The sequence below is a fragment of the Octopus bimaculoides genome, chromosome 4, assembly GCF_001194135.2.
Source record: "Octopus bimaculoides isolate UCB-OBI-ISO-001 chromosome 4, ASM119413v2, whole genome shotgun sequence".
In the NCBI taxonomy this organism is placed as follows: Eukaryota; Metazoa; Mollusca; class Cephalopoda; order Octopoda; family Octopodidae; genus Octopus; species Octopus bimaculoides.
The window spans coordinates 95,236,073-95,256,825 of record NC_068984.1 but is presented as its reverse complement, the minus strand read 5'-3'; the positions used below and the strand labels follow the sequence as shown (position 1 = coordinate 95,256,825).

The 20,753-nt window shown below is 38.2% G+C and overlaps 1 protein-coding gene across 1 annotated transcript in view; it reads right to left on the bottom strand.

The window, feature by feature from the left end:
- LOC106881646 (ras-related GTP-binding protein C) overlaps positions 1-15,592 on the bottom strand; it is a 32,629-nt gene extending 17,037 nt beyond the window's left edge. Inside the window, exons 1-3 of the mRNA XM_014932107.2 lie at positions 15,445-15,592; positions 13,773-13,867; positions 5,450-5,583 (exon numbers count right to left, since the gene is read on the bottom strand). Coding sequence (XP_014787593.1) covers positions 5,450-5,583; positions 13,773-13,867; positions 15,445-15,554 — 339 coding nt within the window. The 5' untranslated portion in view covers positions 15,555-15,592. The remainder of the gene's footprint in view (positions 1-5,449; positions 5,584-13,772; positions 13,868-15,444) is intronic.
- Between the last annotated feature and the right edge of the window lie 5,161 nt (positions 15,593-20,753).

Here is a 20,753-nt window from a genome sequence, read left to right as displayed (position 1 = left end):
GTTTCTTGCAAGCTTACGCATGTCCTCTGCAGTCACGGCCCATGTTTCACTGCCATGTAGCATGGCTGTTCATACACATGCGTCATACAGTCTGCTTTTTACTCTGAGTGAGAGGCTCTTTGTCACCAGCAGAGGTAAGAGCTCTCTAAACTTTGCCCAGGCTATTCTTATTCTAGCAGCTACACTTTCAGCGCACCCTCCCCCGCTACTAACTTGGTCACCTAGGTAGCAGAAGCTATCAACTACTTCTAGTTTTTCTCCCTGAAGTGTGGAAAAGGTTTTCTCCACATTTTCAGTGTTTATTGCTCCTGAGCATCTGCAACATACAAAAACTATCTTGCTGGTTAGCCATTCTTTGATATTGCTGCACCTCTTATGTGTCCATAGCTTACACTGGGTACATCTTACGGAGTTTCTACCTACGTCTTTTCAACAGATCGAGCAGAGCCATCTACCTGAAGGGGTTTGTAGTTTGTCTACCTTCCTACTTATTAAGACTTTGGTTTTAGGTAGGTTGACTCTAAGGCCCTTCGATTCCAGTCCTTGCTTCCACACCTGAAACTTCTCCTCTAGTTCTGATAGTGACTCAGTAATTAGCGCAAGGTCATCAGCATAGAGGTGCTCCTGTCTTGAATTCCTTGTGTTATTGCCTGGAGGACTATGATAAATAGGAGGGAGCTGAGGATTGAACCTTGGTGGACCCCTACTCGGATTTCTTCACTGTACTCATTGTCAACCCTCAACTTACTGACAGCGTCCCTGTACATGGCTTGCACAGCTCTCACTAACCACTCATCTACCCCTAGTTTCCTCATTGACCACCAGATAAGGGATCGGGGACCCTGTCAAAGGCTTTCTCCATGTCGACGAAAGCTAGGTACAGAGATTTATCTTTGGCTAGGTATTTCTCCTGAAGCTGTCTTACCAGAAATATAGCATCAGTGGTGCTTTTTCCTGGAACGGACCCAAACTACATCTCATCTAAACTGACTCTCTCCCTAATTAGTTGGGCTATAACCCTCTCGGTGACCTTCATTACCTGGTCCAACAACTTGATACTTCTGTAATTGTTTGTGTCTAAAGCGTCACCTTTACCTTTGTAGCAGTTGATTAAGGTGCTGCTACACCAGTCATTGGATATGACTCCTTCGTGTATCACCTGATTAACTATACGGGTGACTAGGCTATAGCCGACACTGCCAGATATTTTGAGCATCTCTGCAGTGATTCCTGATGGGCCGAGGGCTTTCCTTGTCTTCATACTCTTGGTCGCTTTATCTACCAAGGTACTGTCAATTAGGATAGCTGGTCCCTCTGTTGGGTTGGCATGCGGCAGACTCTCTTCCTCCCATTCATTCTCTTTATTAAGCAGCCTTTCATAGTGACGTCTCCAAACCTCTCTCTTTGTAGCCTCATTTCGTGTAAGTGAGCCATCATCCATGCGGACACATTTCTCTCCTACGACATCATGATTCTCTCTCACACACTGTCTTGCAACACGAAATACTTCAAGTCTTTGGTCCTCACGGTGCAGAACATTAGCAAACTTTTTCTTATCTGCTTCCCCTCTGACTAAGTAAACCTGTCTCCTAGCTTCCCTTCTGGCAATCTGATACAATTCCCTGCTACCTCTGTTCTTCCAGTCCTTCCAAGCCTGTTTCTTTTGTCTAATAGCCCTGTCAACCACATTGTTCCACCACCATGTTATTTTGGGTCGAGAGGGGACTTTGCACCAGCCACAGATCTGGTTGGAGGCTCTCAGCAGGTTGTCCTGTAGAAACCTCCAATTGTCTTCCACATTGTGTGATGCTATATCCCCTTTTATTTCGTCAAATGCTTCAAGTAAGACATTTCTAAATCTCTGTCCATTTGCAGGATCTTTAAGCTTCCAGACCCTTCTCCTCCAAGCTGGTCTACTTCTGGGCATCCATTTAGCCTTGATCCCGAAGTCGCTAACTACTAATCTGTGTTGAGGGGTACATTCTTCACCTTGGAAGGTTTTGGCATTTATAAGCAGTCCTCTTTCCCTATTTCTAGCAAGGATGTAGTTGATTTGGCTAGTGTGTCTGCCGGAACGGTAGGTGACAGGCAGGTTTCCTGAAGTTGGTATTGCAAACCATAAGATCATTTGCATTGCAGAACTCCAGCAGTCTGGTTCCCTCCTCATTGCGGGAACCGAAGCCTCCATGTACGCCAAGGAAGCCCCCTGCATGTTGTCCAACATGTCCATTTAAATCACCAGCCACGAAGAGAAGGTCCCTGTCATTCATCAATGAGGTAGTTTGCAACAGGGTGTCATAGAATTGGTCTTTCTTCCCATCCGGTAGCCCCGGTTGAGGGGCATAGGCCGAGATGACCTATGGTGAAGCACTAGTCTAATCTTAAGTACTCTGTCACATACTCTGACTACCTCGATTACCTTAACCCATTTCTCTGCAAGAAGTATTCCCACACCCCCAACCCCATCAGTGTTCCCTGCCCAGGAAATCTTGTACCTGAGTTCTTTGCCTGTGAGGAACCTAGCGGAACCTCCTCTCCACCTTACTTCTCACCAGACCTACCTATCAGTATGCCGACGTTGAGTGTGCCAATTCTAAGGGTGTGGGCATGTGCGACCCTGGGATGAGGGAAAGCAGTGCCCTGTACATGAAAAGAAAGCTTGCATTTGGCAGAATTCATAAACAAACAATGCCTACAACCTGCATACACTACACCATCTTTATGCACTATAAGATCGATAAAACCCTGGGTAGGGGAGGGGATGGCATTAGGCCCTTAGAAGTGTACGTAGGAGACAACCAAGGATGACAGAGGATAAGAATTTCTGGTACTGGGGGAGGGGGGGGGCATACTGCGAGCCAGCAAGTTTAAAGTGAGAGCCACTTCTGCACTTTTATACTATAGTAGACAAATTTAGAGAGAATGAGTTAAAGGAACAATAAACCTGAATAAAGTAAAGAAAATAAATAAAGCATGGCAATTAAAGGATTGCATGAATTTAAGACAAACAGAGAGATGAATCAAAATGGGTGATGTTTACATGGTAAAGAAATAGATAGATAATAAAGAACGGACGGATGTGGGGGGGAGATTATGATCAACACTGAAATAGGAGTATATGAAAGGTTGAAAGTAAAGGTCTTAGCTATTCATCTTCTGGATTTCGTATTCTGTCAGCAGAGAAATTCGAACTCGATTAGGAGAAAGTAGAATATTGACCTGGTTTATATAGAGTTAGGGTAAGGGAGGGGGGGAAGATGGCAGACCGGGTGGAAATCGAAGAGAGAGAGAGAGAAAGAGAGAGTGAGGCAGAGAGAGAGAGGGGATCAGGCAGTAAATACATCACGAGGAGAATATTCTTTGGGATTTTGGTAACAAAATTGAATGAGACAGCAAATGCCTAAATTGTGAGACAGAAGTGAAAAATATTTTTTGGGATTCTGGAAATTCCATACAGAATTAGGAAAGCAAGTGATGCTTTCAGAAGGCTAAAAAGGTGCCTCTGGAGTTGGCGAGACATATGCTGGAAGACAAAGATAAAGGTGTACAAGGCGTGTGTGCTCTCTTCTCTTCTTTATTCCTGTGTGACCTGGGTCACATATCAATACCACCTTAAACTGGAATGTTTCCATCAGATGTGTCTCAGACGGATCTATGGCATTAAGTGGGAGGACCGCATCAGTGATCTTGAGATATTAGAAAGCTCTCAGTGCGAAAGTACTTCTGTACTTTCGCTCTTGTGTTGAGGCAAAGTCTCAGATGGAGTGGTCATCTGGTCAGGATGAAAGATTCAAGGATGCTAAAACAACTCTTTTATGGAGAGTTAGCTAAAGGAGAACAACCTCCACCAAAAAAGAGGTATAAAGACTTGAAGACTTCCTTGAGAGATGCTAGCATCTCTCCTGACACATGGTGGGGAGGCACAGCTATTTACCGTAGCAGGTGGAGAAGCATTGTGCATGAGGGGACAGCTACTTTTGAGAAATCTCGAGGTGTGCATGAGAAAGTAAGGAGGGATGTCAAGAAGGGCGTCGCTGTTGCACTTCCAGACGGTAAAGGTCTTCCTATGACGCTGACATGCAGTGTCTGTGCAAGACCCTGCCTCAGTAAAGCTGGACTCAAGAGTCATCTTCGTAGTCATAAAGCGAGACTGATGATCGACTACCAGGCCGCTGGTGGTGGCGCTATACACCATACTAATCATACCTGTTAGGTACGTGGAAGGGAGTATGATTCAGTGGGAGGACTTAAACGACATGCAAAGGTACATGAAGCCCAATTACAACTACAGCCAGCTATTGCTAATAAAAGTTTTAGCTGCCAATTCTGTACAAGACATTGTAGATCTTTGGCTGGGCTAAAAAGTCACATTCAATCACAGCAGCAATGGCCATACTCGATAACGAGGGGGCAGCCATTATATTTATATATATTTGAGTGAAAAGAACTACATCTTGTAAGCTTTTCTCTTGGTAAATTTGTGTGTGTGTACTTTCTGCTGTTTGCTCACTCAACCTCAACCTTTACTATCACTTTTACTTATCAACCAACTATCAACTTTGCAACTAGTTGTCTGCATGTATTCTTGCATGTGTATATCAAAAATGGAACTTCCCTTTCTTTGTCTTTATTTCTAGACAGATCCAAAGCACAGATATGTACCATTCTATTTGGTTATTTTATTATTGACAGTAATCAATTTGAATATAAATAAGAACAAAAATCCTTACAAATACAAATATTTACAGAATTAGAAAATATATGTAAATCTAAAAGAGAAACAAAAAAGCAAATTTTGATCAGGGTTGCATTAAAAAATATATATTAAGATCAACTAGAATTTTAAAAATTGTTTGCAATATAATTTGAATAATTTTCCTATGATGTACTTAAATCCAGATGGAAAAAAATTATCCTAAATATAGCAAGTAAGGAAAATATCTTTCCATAATACTAGGTTAACAGGAAAATTAAAATTCTGAAGTGGAAGATATCCTAAGAAACCTTAACCCTTTAGCATTCAGATTACTTTGTCAAACGTAATGCTTATTTATTCATATTTTTTAAAAATTAATCCTGTACTATCTTGTAGCTTTGAGATTTCAATGATGTTATTGTTTGTTTTTAGAATTACATTGCAGGGTAAGCCTGAAAGGTTGGATCTAACCAGTTTGAACATAAAACAGGTAGAATATTTGATCATATTTTTCATGTAATAATTCAATTTAAATATTAACTATGCTACCCTCACCCAATCTGAAAGGTTGAATCTGGCTAGTTTGAACATAAAACAGGTAGACTATTTAATCATACTTTTCATGTAATAATTCAATTTAAATATCAACTATGCTACCCTCACCCAATCTAGGAGGAGCTGAAAAAGGCTATAGGAACTTAACCTTCTCACACTAACTACATTAAAATAAATCAATAAAAATAAAATACTCACTTGTGCATCAATGACAAAAATCAAGGCACCACAACCACGAAATATTTTGTCGACATCAAATAGAGTATCAAAGAAATCTATGTGACCAGGCAAATCCCATACTTGGAATTGGACAAATGAACTGTTAGAAATATCTGTGTGAGAGTAATATAGATTGGAAAAGAATGACAACAGTGACAATAATCATCATCATGATCTCAATTATCTCAATTAGCATAAAACTGTTGGTAGTATGTCATATTGTGTTAACTATTTCAGTTGATAGAAATAAACATAATATAATATATTACCAGGAGTTGAAAATTAATGAGTTATGCTCGGGGAAGACAGACACTACATGGTCATACCAGCACATACTGATGCAAGTTGCAAATTGGATATTGCTGGTGAACATAAGACAGGCTACTTGATAAGATCTCTTCCACTCAGTCATTAGTCTATTACAAATTAAACAATTAAGCTATACAATACTGTACTATGTACAATACTACACAATAGCATACAATATTACAATAGATTCTATTTCATCAATCACAGACTGTCCATTGATACCAATGATAACTATCCATAGACATAATCTCAAACTCTGTAGGCCTCTATACTAGATTCTTGTGATCCAGCTGTATATGTCAATATTCAATCCCCTCAAGTTGTCTTTAACCATATCCTTGTATTTCAAATGTGGTCTACTCTGATTTCTTGTACAACTAGCCAGTTATGAATATAGCATTTGTCTTGAAAACTGAGTTTTCTTCATTGTTTGGACATGCAGAGCTACCTGAGGGTTCACTGTACCAATATCTCTTTCATATTAGGGAAAGCCCTAGAATAAAAGTGTCTCTGACCTGTCTTGAGTAATATTCATGATTTACCTCAGATGTCTCATTTTGAATACATACAGTTTTATTTACCTGTTTGAAGTGTAACATCCATGATTCCAATCTAGAGTAGATAATACAATTGCTTAGCCCTTCACTCAGACAACTGCATGCCAGTTGTTTCACAGTGGCACTCTCAATCTTCCAAATGCCAACTTGGCTCTATTCATCCTGCAATCTAGTTCCTTACTGATTTTATCATCACAACTGATTGCAATGTCCAGATAGGTAAAGTGACTTGGCTTTGTCAACTTTTATTCAATGTTGATAAGCTTGGTTTATGCAACTTTGTTTAGCTGACAGAGAATTTCCGTCTACAAGATGTTAATTTTCCAGCCAAGTTTTGTGGTTGCACTGCCAAAAGCATCCACCAGTCTCTGCATGTCCTCTGCATGATAAGAAACCAGGGCTCAATCATCAGCAAACAACATTTCTCACTTTAAGATTTATGTAAATCTTAGCTTCGAAATCTTGGCTATATGCATATAACTTCAATGGAGTTATAGAATACCTCCTTGAGTGCTGCTGTCAGACAAAGTGAGAATAATGTTAGCATAGCACAGAGTCAGTTCTGCTTGAATTCCACTATAAGATTAAATTGTGCAGAGCTGGTGTTCAACTGCATAACTCAAGCTGTCAGGAACTCAATCAGACAAGTGAATTTTCTACCTTCCACATGCTCAATTGGTTTACTGTGCTGAATACCTTCATGAAGTCAATTAAAATCAGAGTCGTTAGTCCCAGCAGAAGTATGGGAAATGGTGGACACTATACCATTAGATGTCTCCACCAGATGATGTTGGTGATGCCCCATATGACTGGAAGGATGCTAGCATCATCCCCATATTTAAGAAGCACAACAAGAATGACTGCAGGAACTATTGAAGGATTTCATTACTTGCTATAATTTTCCAAATTGTAGAAAACAAATTCTGGAAAATTTTTGCAAAATTGTTGATCATTTTTTCTATTCCGCATATTTCTATTGGATCTGATATAGACAGATAATCTAGTTCATTGTACTTCTTCTAAACACACACTGAATTTGAAGTAGGACTATAGCAATTTTCTTGCTCAGTTTAACGATCAATAATTTTGCAAAAATGTTGAGCTAAGTGGCATAGAATCCCTTCTAATGGGAATTCCCAAACTTATCATCTGGTCACTAAGAGCAACTGGTTTCTGGTCTGATTTAACCGCAATACTGTCCATAATGGCAAAGTCAACATCAGACGTATATCTTTAATCTAATGGATTGGTTACCAATGTTATAGGTTGTCACTAAAGTAACGGGTTCAAAGTTGTAACATGTTTGAATGTAATGTGTTGGAATATAACAATGTCACAGTATAATGTGGAATGAAGTGTATGTAGAAATAAATGTCAGAAGGCATGCTTTGTTTATGAAGCATAGTAATTTATTTAGGATTGTTGATAAATGCTAAGTAAAGAATTAATTTTTATCTTTGTGTGTGAATGCTAAAAATTGTAGAGCATTGGAAGAATGAGAGAGACGTAGCGAGACATGAATGAATTTTGCATGACTTACTAAGTATTTAACCTTGGTAGCTTATATGCTTCAGAATGATTATAGATATAAGTCAAAATGAGTTGTGCAGTGTTGATAGTGAACAATGTAAAACATACATAGCAGAAAGAGTAATGTTGCCACTAGGGCCATCAAATCCGCAACTGATTTAGCTCTTTGAAAAACGTGTACACTGCTGGGCAGAAGTAGCCACATATGTTCTTCCACAGCCAGCTCTAATTGGATGAAATGGGCATAGCACAACTGAGCTATGCCACTATGACAAAATAGTGCTTTCATGTCTCACTACACTACCCCACTGCAGACTGAAAGTCGTTACAAACAAGCAGGAAGAATGAAAAATGCAAAGCAAAGGCAAAAGAAAAAATACATTGTATACATGAAAAGTTAACAAACGTTCAAATACTGGAAAAAAGAAAACATTATGAATATATTAAGAAAAAATGCAAGACAATAATAGGCATTAAAGGTCAATTCATATGAAAATAGTTTTACACAGTTCCTTGGGTCAATGAACATGACGACCACTGTGGGCTGTTGTGATGCATGTTAGTGAAGGTAGGGGAGGTGTGTGTGTGTGTGTGTGTGTGTAACAGTGTGAGGGGGGGGGGCTCCAGGGTATGAGCATCTGTGAAGGCCTTTTTTTAGTCTATCTATGGGAACTGTGTCTCTAGACCCATTATAGTCAATAGTAAAATGTTTGTCTGAGCATGCCAGCATGCAATAAGGTCTAGAGTAAGGTGGAGTGAGAGGACTTTTGCATCATTTCTAATGAAAACATGGATCCACAAGGCAATGTCCCTCAGGACTGAAAGTTTAATGGCTTGGTGCAGGACTTGAAAGTTCGCATGTAGGCAGTTCACATAGAGTGCAGGATCCTGAGTAGAAAGATTGACTGGGGCAAGTATCTGCCCAGGCAAAGACAAAGAGCACCTTACAAAATCTCAACTGGGGAGAATCCAAGGTCCTCCTTAAATGAAGTCTGGATGCCAAGGAGTACTTTGAGGAGGTACTCGTTCCGTTCCAGCACTGAGTATCAGGATAGGCACAAAATGCGACTTTCAACTGGTGATGGAAGTGCTCCACCATTACATTAGATGCAGGATGATAACTGGTAGTTCGAGTCCATTGAGCACCGATGATTTTTGTGAGCTCCAAAAAAAAAAGGTGAAATTCAAAGTGTCTACCATAGTCTGTAGTAACGAGGGCAGGAACACTGTAACATGATATCCATCCTGATACCAGGGCTTGCACTATAGGTTCAGCAGAAATATCACTTAGCAGAATGGCTTCAGGTAATATGAATGTGGCAGAAACGCACATCAAGAGTACTAAAAGTGCCAAAAGGGGCACAGATGTGCTTATGCACCTTCGACTTCTGGCATTGAAGGCAAGATCGGATCCATTCAGTAATGTCGTGTCTCATATTTGGCCAGAAGAATTTAGCCATTATGATAAGCTTTACTGAGGCCAAAACTCCAGGGTGAGAAAGACTGTGCAAAGCTTCCAATACAGCTCAACAATGGGTTCCTGGGATGAAAGGATTACGCGAATCCATTGACACATCACACAAGATCTGCATGTCAACAGTTGGTAGAGGCAGGTATTTGAATTTGCATGTTACAAATTCAGGAGAAGATGTGTCAAGTGAGTCCAGAGGATAAAACAGTCAGGTCTATTTCAGAAGTAGATAACAAAGAATTCACTGGAAGGTGGGAAAATGCATCTGCAGCAGTGTTCTGAGCTCCAGAGATGTGCTGGATGTCACTGGTAAATTGAGATATGAAATCCAGGTGTCTAGTCTACCTCGGTGAATACTTCTCAGGCTTGGATCATAAGGCAAAAGTAAGAGGCTTATGATCAGTATAGATGATAAAGTTCCTCCCTTCAAGGGTATGCTGGAAATGCTTTACCGAAAGGTAGATCACTAACAATTTGCGACCAAAGAGGCTGTAACAAGTCTTGGCAGGTTTCAGCTGCTGAGAGAAAAAGGCAAGAGGTTGCAGGTGTCCTTCATGAAACTGTTGTAAAATGGCGCCAACAGCTGTGTTCGATGCATCAACCACAAGCGAAAGCTTTGCATTGAAGACAGGATGTACGAGGAAAGATGCTTTAACAAGTTCATGTTTAACAATATCAAAAGCTTCCATCTGGGCCAGAGTCAATACAATAACTTCATTCTTCTTATGACAATACTTTAAGAGCTCAATAAGAGGAGACAGAGGCCCAGCACAGCAAGAAATGAAACGTCTATAAAGACTTAGCAATCCAAGGCAGGCAAAGGGAAGGAGAAGGAGGAAGGTCCTTAATAGCCCACACCTTTTCTGGAAGAGGTTGAATATCCTCTTTGTCAATAATACGGCAAAGAAACACAAGAGAGGATGTGTCAAAAACACATTTAACAGGGTTAATCTGAACTTGAAATTGGTTTAGATGCTGGAAGAGCAGCTTTAAATGATGAACATGCTCTGCAGCTGAAGAACTGGCAATAAAGAGATCATCAATATATGCATAGACAAAGTCCAGTCCACAAATGACATCTATGAACTGCTGAAATGTGCTGGCAGCATTGTGAAGGCCAAATGGCAAAGTCAAGAATTCAAAGGAGCTAAATGGGGTTGTAACTGCAGTCTTCAGAACATCCTCAGGGTGAACAGGTATTTGGTGATAAGCCCTCATGAGATCGAGCTTGGAAAACACAGTACATCCAAGCAGTGGGGAAGCAAAATCCTGTAGAAGAGAAATTGGAAACCTATCAAGAGTGGTGATAGCATTAAGACGTCTAACTTTTACTGTAGGTCTCCAATCATCAGAGCTCTTGGGGACCATGTGCAGGGGTGAGGCCCATTGGCTTGTGGAAGGGCGGATAATCTCGAGCTCCAGCAAGTGATCAAATTCTACCTTTGCTGCTTTGAGCATCTCCAGAGGCAGATGACAAGGACATGAAAACACTAGAGCACTATCCCTAGAAATGAAATATTTCATTGAGTGAGTAGGATTATTCCCCTGGAAACTCAGGTTGGTGAGCTCTGGGTAAGAGCTTAAAAGCAATATAAGTTTCCAGACGCTGCAGTAAAGAATGTCAGGATAACCAATGAAATACTCAATTTTTGCCCCAAAATAGAAAAGTTTATAGTGCTGTCCAAAAGCCACTGCTTCTGAACATAAGAGAATAGTGGTGGAGAAAATCCGCACCAAGGGTTGGGTAAGGCTGGTCAGCTATGATGAAAATCCATTTAAAATTACAACGCAGAGCCAAATCCGAAGAAAGAGAGACTTGCCAGTACATCAGAATAGGTGAGTGGTTCACTGCTTGCAAGAGGAGGTTTATCTTTAATGAATTTTACTGGCCAAATACTGCAGCCAGCACCAGGATTGACAAGGAAAAGTTGGTGCGATAAGTCCTCAACAAAAAATGCATGAGTACGAGGGTACAAACTGTGAGCAGCTGTCATGCTCAGTGTCCATGTAGGAGAGGACGAACAACTGAATGATCTTCGGTGTGAAAAATTCTGCACAGCACATAATCTCTTCACCTCTTTAGTTAAATCAAGAATGGTCTGTAGAGTCGTTGATTGCATCGAATCAGCCTCAGGAGAAGTAGTTGCTACTGTAGAAGGAGAAGAAAAAACAGCAGCATCTCTGTTGCCAGTATATTTTAATATTTTATCAGCTGAAGAAACCAACTGATCTACTGAACTGACCTCCATCGTAGGAGCAAGGATGGCCTGTACATTTGATGGCAAACAGGAGAAGAAAAACTGTTTAATCATGGAGTTGTCCTCAGATGATCCCTCAGTAACTTCCTGCATCCTGCATAGGAGTTGGCTTGGCATCCAGTCATCCATGTGTTCCTCATTAACCAACTACAAAAGTGTTTCTCTGCTGAAAGAGACATTCTACAGAGAACTTTATTCTTTATTGAAAAATAAGATGCATCCTTAGGTGGGTCTGTTATAAGATCCTTCAAATGAACAGCTAATGAAGAAGGGATGGCACTCAGTAAAATATGCAGCTGTTGCTGCCCCAAGTTAATATCGTTTGCAGTAAAGTATGACACTATTTGCGCAAACCCAACTCTTACATAACCATTGAACGCTGGTAACAAAGAGTGATTCATACTGGCAAAGAAATGTAGTATGTATGAATTAATAAAATGTTGTGAGCACAGTTCTCAAAGAAAAGAAATATTAATCCTCAGTGATTTGTTCTATTCTCCTCTCAATTGACTGTAAAACAAACCCAAAATGAAGCAGGATCAAAATTTTTTTACAAATGGCAGTGAGCGGGGGAAAATCAGTCAACATCAGACGTATATCTTTAATCTAATGGATTGGTTACCAATGTTATAGGTTGTCACTAAAGTAACGGGTTCAAAGTTGTAACATGTTTGAATGTAATGTGTTGGAAGATAATGTCACAATATAATGTGGAATAAAGTGTATGTAGAAATAAATGTCAGATGGCATGTTTTGTTTATGAAGCAACTAATTTAGCTCTTTGAAAAACGCACATATAGTGCTGGGCGGAAGTTGTCACATGTATCCTTCCGCAGCCAACTCTAAATGGATGAAATGGGCATAGCATGACTGAGCTAATCCACCACAACAAAATAGTGCTTTCATGTCTCACTACAGTTTCTTATTCCAAGAGAATGTGTACTCATATCACAAAGGACAACTATATCAATGTTGTGTGTTTCCAGCTAGTGCCACAATTGCATTTTTGGTTGATCTTTATTTCTTCTATTTAGTAGTCTCCTATCATTCCACTGGGCTAGATAAAGGCTCATTTTCTTGCATCCTACTAAATTGTTTGCTACGTCTCAGAGCAAAGAGATGCTTGGCAACTCAGGGAGCAATCAATCAGATATCATTTTGAATAGTTGACATTATTTCAGAGGGATGTTTGCAAGTGTTAATAGCTTTTGGAATTATTAGTAAAAATTTTTCAATAAGATGATGTAAACATAGTGAGCAAGAACATGCCAAAACATACTGATCCTACAACTATTGTGGTGGTTGGCCAGAAGACAGTCACAGTGTGACATGTCACCACACATCTAAGAGAATGCCATAGAAAACTTAGTCAGTAGGTTAACTATTGAATCATTCTGTCCATCTTGACAGATTTTGCTTTTCATTCCAATGATCACCTTCCTTACCAAGCAAGCTTTCTGAGGGTTGCTAGTTTAGTCACTGAAGGCCTGACCATGCGAAGATTGAAATGGTTTACATGAACATCAGTAGATGTCTACAATATTATACCATGCAATATTATATTCAAGACTAAGCACTATAATACAAAACTATATAATAAAACTAGATTACAAAACATGAGAATATTAGACAATATCATAAATGATAGTATTCAATGCAAAACAATATAGTTGGTAGCCAACTCACTAAAATTGGTGACCCTGACACTGGAATATTTCTTCCAGAAATATCCCCCTCCCCCAGAAATACAATATAGTTTTTTTCTTTATAGATCTAGTCTAGAGGAAGAGAGTGTTCCCATGGCTTTCACAGAGATCATCAGTGATAGTGAGGCCCACCATATGTAGCATCAGAGGCTTATAGTTTGCACGTGAATAATGCTCAGATACAGAAGGTTAGGGATGAATGAAGGGTGGTGTCATCTGTTTAGGAGTGGGAGTTGCTGGAACTGATGGAAAGATGTTAATTGATATACAGGGTGAAAAGTCTAGGGGACAAAATCAAACTTTGGAGCACATTAGAGTTGATATGTATACTCTAAATGGAACTAATGACTACAAACAAAATGGCCAATTTCAGAAATATATGTATACAATAAGATGGAAATATAAAATCACATGAAAGAATCAAAACTATTCCTCTGCCCTCACTGAAACTAATAAACTTATCAGACTTACCATCTTTGACTATTTTGTTAGTGCTTTCAAGGAACAGGGTTTCATTTGGGGATACTTTATGAAACACAACTTTTTGTATGGAGGACTTGCCACTTCTGAAAAGAAAGATAAAGGTAGTAAATTACAAATGGAACATACCCTACCACATACAATAGAGTTATAAAGAGTTCACCTTCAGCTAGAAACTCCAAACTACCTTCACAATATCAGATATGCACCCTCCTCCGATCTGCAATTGAGATGTGCTTCTTTCTTCAATAGTGTCAAGGCATATATGTGTACAGATGTGCATGCTAATTGATGCATGTGTAGGAACCTGTGCATGCATGTATACACTTGTAGATTGTATGTGTGTGTTTTCACTGAAAAGCTATACTGGGTATATTTACTGTTCATTGCAAATGTTCCATGGTTTGAGGAGCACCCAAAATATTGCTGCTCTCAAAAGGACTCCTCTTTACCTATCAGCAGATTCAAACAAGAAACTAACAGTACTGAGTGATTTGACAACTGCTATGAGCAAGTCTCTATGTGGTCACTTGACTTGCAACAAATAGTAGCCAAATTGCTCTCATATCACAGCCCATCACATGAAAAAAGGAATAGACACATTGGATAATGTAGTCCCAGATGTACTCTGTCTGAAAAACACAGATGAGTTAACCATAACTGGAATGCTTTTGATCAGGTCTGCCTGATATGGGTCCATCAGGAACTGAAAAACAATAGCATCAATTATCATCATCATTGCTGCTGCTGGCATCTTCCTCATGATCATCCTTAGTTCCACTGGTTTAACATCCAAAGGATACATTTCAACGATGTCACCAAGATTCACACAAACTTTTGACTTGCATATAAAGCCTAGAATACAGTAAGTTTCTCAAGGTCATGCAGCAGATTCAGAATAACCATACTTAGCTATTCTTCTACTCTAACTGAAGCTCCTCTTTTTTCACTCCTTATATTTTACAAACATTATAGAACACTAGATTAAGTTCTGTGTTACCTGCCACAAAATATTTCCAGCTACTAGAGAGAGTCTTCACTACACCACTATACATCAAACATCAACTTCAGGTACCTAAAACCCAATGTTCATTGTTATATAACATTCTCAAATACTCTATCACACCCTGCCTTCAGATGAAAAAGCAAAGGGATGAAGATAACTATATTGAGATAGAAATGTGCTCTACATGGCACATCTTAAATGTGAAAAATGAGGCATTTATCACAAAAATGTTCAATAAGAAATTATATTTATTGCAACTTTGGTAATGTCTATATTACTATAGAAACTGAAGAATCATCAATATAAGGCATCAAGTTCATCATTTTATGTCCACTTTTCATGCTGGCTTTTCAGTTGATCATACTGAACTCAGTACTCATTTTGGAGTGGAACATATTTTATCAAACTCTATTTACCAAATGACTTAACTTTTGATGCAGTGTTTTATATATGTAAACAAATTCTGATACATGTATTTACCTGGCTTCTAAACAGTTTCTTTCAACAAGATTCCACACACAAAACATTGTTTGACCCAAAGCTGCAGAATGCCCTTGCCCAAGATAATTAAAAAAAAAACATAACATTAATATGGTCAACTTCTAAAACACATGTTCAATCTATTCATTACACCTTTTAAAGAATGATAAGACTGACCTTCGAAGGCCCATCAACAGAATCCGTGGTTTTTCATCTGAACTTGAAGCTGTAGCTTCATTCTCCTGATCAACTGTACCATATCCAAAATCTTGGAACGAGCCAACCATAAAATCCCCACCAGCATCATCTTCATAGGACTGCAAGAAAAAAGGCATCAAATATTTTGTAATATTGAATACAGAGAGTTTTCAAACAGGATTCAATTAGCAAAGGAGAGATGTTTAATGAGGAGAGACAACACCAACAGGAGTGAAATGGCTGGTAGTAAGGTAGATAAATTAGGTTAAATTATTTCGTAAAATATGTATATAAGACAAAATTAGTATCAGGTTTCAATGTTTATGCTTCTGAGTTGTCCATTGTGTATCTGAGAACATCAAAGGACACAAGAGAGCAGTGCTTACCTCTTGTTTCATAGAGTTAAGTGGACAAGTCACTTAATAAAATGCCAGACTATTAGAAGTTACTTTCCAGGTTTGGTAGCTATTCTAGAGAGCTAGGTAAATGTGGTTATGTAAAATTTTACTTAAAAGCAAAAACACTGCTGTGCATTTGATGCACTCAGTCTATCTCCATCAGTAGTAGACAGATTGACTAGCATGAACACATTGAGTTTTGTGTTGTAAGTAACATCAAATGTCTGCAAGCAGAAGTATCTGTAAAACAATACCAGTAAGATTAACTAGTTATACACTAAACAGCATATATTAGATATCAGAACCAATAATTGCTTATCTTACATGTAACACTATCAGTTCTACACTGTCAAATAAGCAGACAGAACACATTAGCTTCAGGTTTGATTGGAAGCTTCATTTGGATATTTTTCTCAAAAATATCTTCTCCAATGTGTTAGGGAATTATTAATGTAAGGCCATAGTGTGCACATATCACTAAAGCAGATGTATTAACATAATATACATTATGAATAAAAAAAAAAGATAGTCGAGGTAGTTGTTTAAATCAAAAGACACAAAGGAACTTAGTTTTACTGTTAGTCTGAAGAGTTAATATTCAACCTCTTCAGACTTTCGTAAGTTGAAGGAGAGAGATAATCATATATTGTTAGTATGGTTAAGTGTTCTTGTACAGGTTTTTAGTGAGTATGGAAACAACTCTACAAGGATTGGATAAGTGTTAAAAGTTGAAGAACCTGAGAAGACACCTTAGAGATAACAATGAATGAAGAGTCATACAAATTGGGGGAATTTTAAGCAAGAGTGGTATAGAGTTTATAAGTTTAAAAGAGCAGTTGCTGCTGAAGTAGTTGGAAAGTTTGAGAAAGAATAGAGCTTAGAAATGGGTCAATGATTGTTAGTGAATTTGATTTGCCTGTTTATTCATTGGATTTTTTCCTTGGTTGTGGTTGAGACAATTTACATATTTTGAATCCAATGAATCAAATATATGTGGCCCGTATTTGAGTATAAGGAAGAGAGTTAGCAGTTAATGAAGGCCAACAACATTTTTTTTTTATCCTAAAGAAAATACTTAGTCTTTATGATGCAGTTTTGGCTATATAAGACATGGGATGGGAAAGGAGTACTGAATTTGTCAGGGAATGTGTAAGATATTTTTTATATATGGTTTTCCAGAAAGAATCAAACTAATGGTAACTTTCTGGAATTGTGAGATTATCTTGATAATGCTGATGTTATTTAACAGAGATGAATATTAATTCCAAAGTGACATTGTTCTAAGAAGTAGATTCTTGCCAAAATTTAATATAAGCAGAAACAAAATGAGACTAAGTTGACAATATGCAACAAAGTGGCTTGACTAGGTTGAATGTACATATAATTCCAAAGAAGAGGCGATTATGGCAATGATAGAACACAGTAGATGGAGAGAAGATATTCCAATTAATCAAAAATGCTTGATATTTCAATATTCTGTCAAGGAGGCTGGTGACCAAAAGGAGTATATCACTCTAGACTTAGTCTATTCTACCAATAATCAATAATTTATCTGATAAACTAAGTGTGCTCAGAGAAAGACTGTAGAACAAAAAAAGAGTAAGAGGGTTAAACAATGTGTCAATAAAAAAACCTTGGAAGAAGAGAACCAAAATAATTATCATCAACTAACTGTATATATGATAAATGACTTCAACTTGAGATACAACAGATTGATGGAGGGAACACAGGAATAATGATTAAATATCAGGCGCATTCTATTTTGTATTTTAAGTTCTATTTTAACAAGATACATTTACAAATAATGTTACAGACATAGCTTACCAGATATTCTAAAGTAAAATCAACAAATTATATAACTTAGTACATCTATTTAAAAGGTTTCAGAAATCAGTGGGGTCCCCAGTCAGTAACTGACAAAAGGAATACCTATTGGTGTAAGTTACATGCATTAGTAGTACTACAAGATATAGGCAAGTATGATAAATCAATACAAAACAAAACATCAGCTTTAGCTACTTTAGAGTACACTGTTATCAGAAGACAGCTGTTTATTCACAAACATCTTACCTTATTGAGAAAAAAAAAAACAGTAACACTTGTGTTATCATTCATATTCAAAATTGAAATTAGTAAGTCTACCATGTTGAGAACTCACAACAAAATAGTGTTGTTGTGAGTATGTTTTTAAGGAGTAGGGTTATATTTACAAATAAAGCATTGTAGGCTAAAATAAACATCACATTTTACTGAAATGTTATAAAATCTCATGAGGAATATTTCAGAAAATCAAACAAAAATGATAAAACAAAAAAAAATAGCTCCAGAAGACCTGCTAAGATATCATCCAGTGAAATAGTTGTCACACATACATAAGATGAGTTACAATACTGAATTTTTTAAGAAACAAACTTACAGACAAACAAAAAAAAAAAAACTCATAAGAAGAGCAAACAAGTTAGAGAACTGTGAACACAGTCTACTAACTATTTACAAAGCAAGTCAAAAGGTTTGCAACATTTGCATGTGCTAGTTTGCAGTGTGTATATTATGTGACTGAAGCAGTTCAAAAGCATGGAAGGTGCCCACTAAGGTTAGTAGTATCATGACAGTTGGTGAACTGTCATGTACATTGCTTCACTCCACATGTGATTTCAAAGCCACACAGATGAACGCACAATGTAGTCTAATTTGGAAACTTATGCTTTATGAGTTTGATTTGGGCCATAACACTGTGGAAGCAACCAGAACCCTTTGTTGTGTGAAAAGTGAAGGCACAGTTGATCACAGTACAGTAGTCAGATAGTTTGAGAAATTTTGCTTGAGTTGTAAAAACCTTGACATTCAAACAAGGTCATATAGACCTAAAACCATGGATTCCAAGGTCATGCTCCAAGCCATAGAGGCAAATCCAGAAAGTAGCATTTGAAGAGTATTAGGTGAGCTCGGCATCTCACAGTTCAGTGTGGCTTGTCACCTTCACGGCCTCAGTAAAAGCACCAGCTCAAGCACAAAGGTGAGTGGATGTTTACAGTGAGATCCTGGAAAATCTGCATGATCTGCATTTCCTGAAGAGGATAATAACGTGATGAAAATTGGATATTTTTCCACAATCCTGATGTGCCTAAGCAGTGGTTAAGTAAGGGCTAGCTTTTGGAACTTGTTGCCAAACATGGACATTTTGAACAAAAGGTGATGAGTTCATTCTGTACTCTGAACAGCCAAAAAACAGCATTGGTCAACAAAGAGTAATCTCTTCTGCAGCAAGACAACACAAAACATCAGATTGCTTGAATGACCCAGAATAAACTCCAGGAACTTGAGAGAGTTGAACTGATGCCATACCCAGTGTATAGTCTAGACCCGTGATTCCCAACATGGGGAGCATGCCCCACTGGTGGGGCATGGTAATATTTTGGTGGGGCATAGTAATATTTTGGTGAGGTGTGCATAGGGTTATGCTGCATACTTTTGTACACAATGTTTAGTATACCAATAAGAGAAGGGGGGGGGGGGGCAATTCGAGAATGAGTAATTAAAAAAAAATTCTTCACGTCCTTTCTGTGGACAATTTTATCAAATTTTTAACACTTTAGAGACAACAGGTCATTTTCATCATATTCATAAGATCTGATGTCACGAAAGAGGGAATAAGATTATTTCCTTCGATTTAGTAGTATGTGAAAATATGTAGGTAATTACAAACGCATATGTGTGTGTGTTTGTGCATGCTTGAATGCATGTATGTAGTATAGAACTAGTCAGTACTGAAAGCAATTCCATCTTAATTCCCTATGGAGAAATAAACTGGAGACAGACTTATGTGGGCCAGTGTGTCTAAGAGTAGTGACTCTTTTATCTCTGTGACAAAAAAATCTAGGTACACAAGAAAAATGTGGTGCTGCAGAGTGTTGATAGGGCAATAAATGGTGTTGCGGGGGTGAAGGATGAAAGAATTGAATGGTGTGAAATGGGTTGAAATGGAGTGGAAGTAAGGGGTAGCATCAATGAAGGAAGAGAAAGAGAGAGAAAGAAAGAGGAGAGAGAGAGGGAGACAGATAGACAGAGAGAGAGAGAGAGAGAGAGAGATTTATGGTACTGGTAGCGCGCGCGCGCACACACGCGCACACACACACACACACACGTGTGTGTGTGTGTGTGTATATATATATATATGAACAAAGATGAAAATTAACAGGTCATTTTATTCCCACCAGTCAGTTTTGTGAATTCAGCAAAAAATCAAGAAAAAACTTTCATCATTGATACAAAGACTTTTGCAGCTAAGAAGATTCACAGAATATTTTTTGTTTCTTTTTGAGCATGTTTTCCAAAAGTTTAAACTGAAATCTTTTTGAACAAATATGTGTTATATCATGTAGATTCCAAATATATAAAATTTGGAGGGGAAAGTGTTTTAGGAGGGGTTGAGGTGGGAATTTCGGAAAATTCACCAGAGTCCACTTCAATTCGTCTTAATTTTCAAGACAATGGATATTTTTTAATGAAATTCTCTACAAATATACCTTGGACTATGTAGATTCCGAGGAAATAGGAATTTTGGGGGAAAACAATTGGGGGATGTTTTTGAGAACTGTTCCCCCACTCGTGGGTGTTTCTGAACAAGTTGCCCACATTTGTTTCATTTTCTCCTTTTGTGCGTTTGTGCATCCGTAAATTTCTACTGAAGCAACACACAGGCAATGAAGGCAACTGAAGCCCTCACCAGAAAACTCATTATGTTAAAAATAACAGCTAAAGGTCTGGTACACAGAAATATGTTATTAAGACGACTTATCTGTTGCATACAATGTTTTTTCACTTTAAGTAAATTCCCAGTTTGAACTTATTTAATTACATATATGTGTGTGTGTGTGTGTGTGTGTGTGT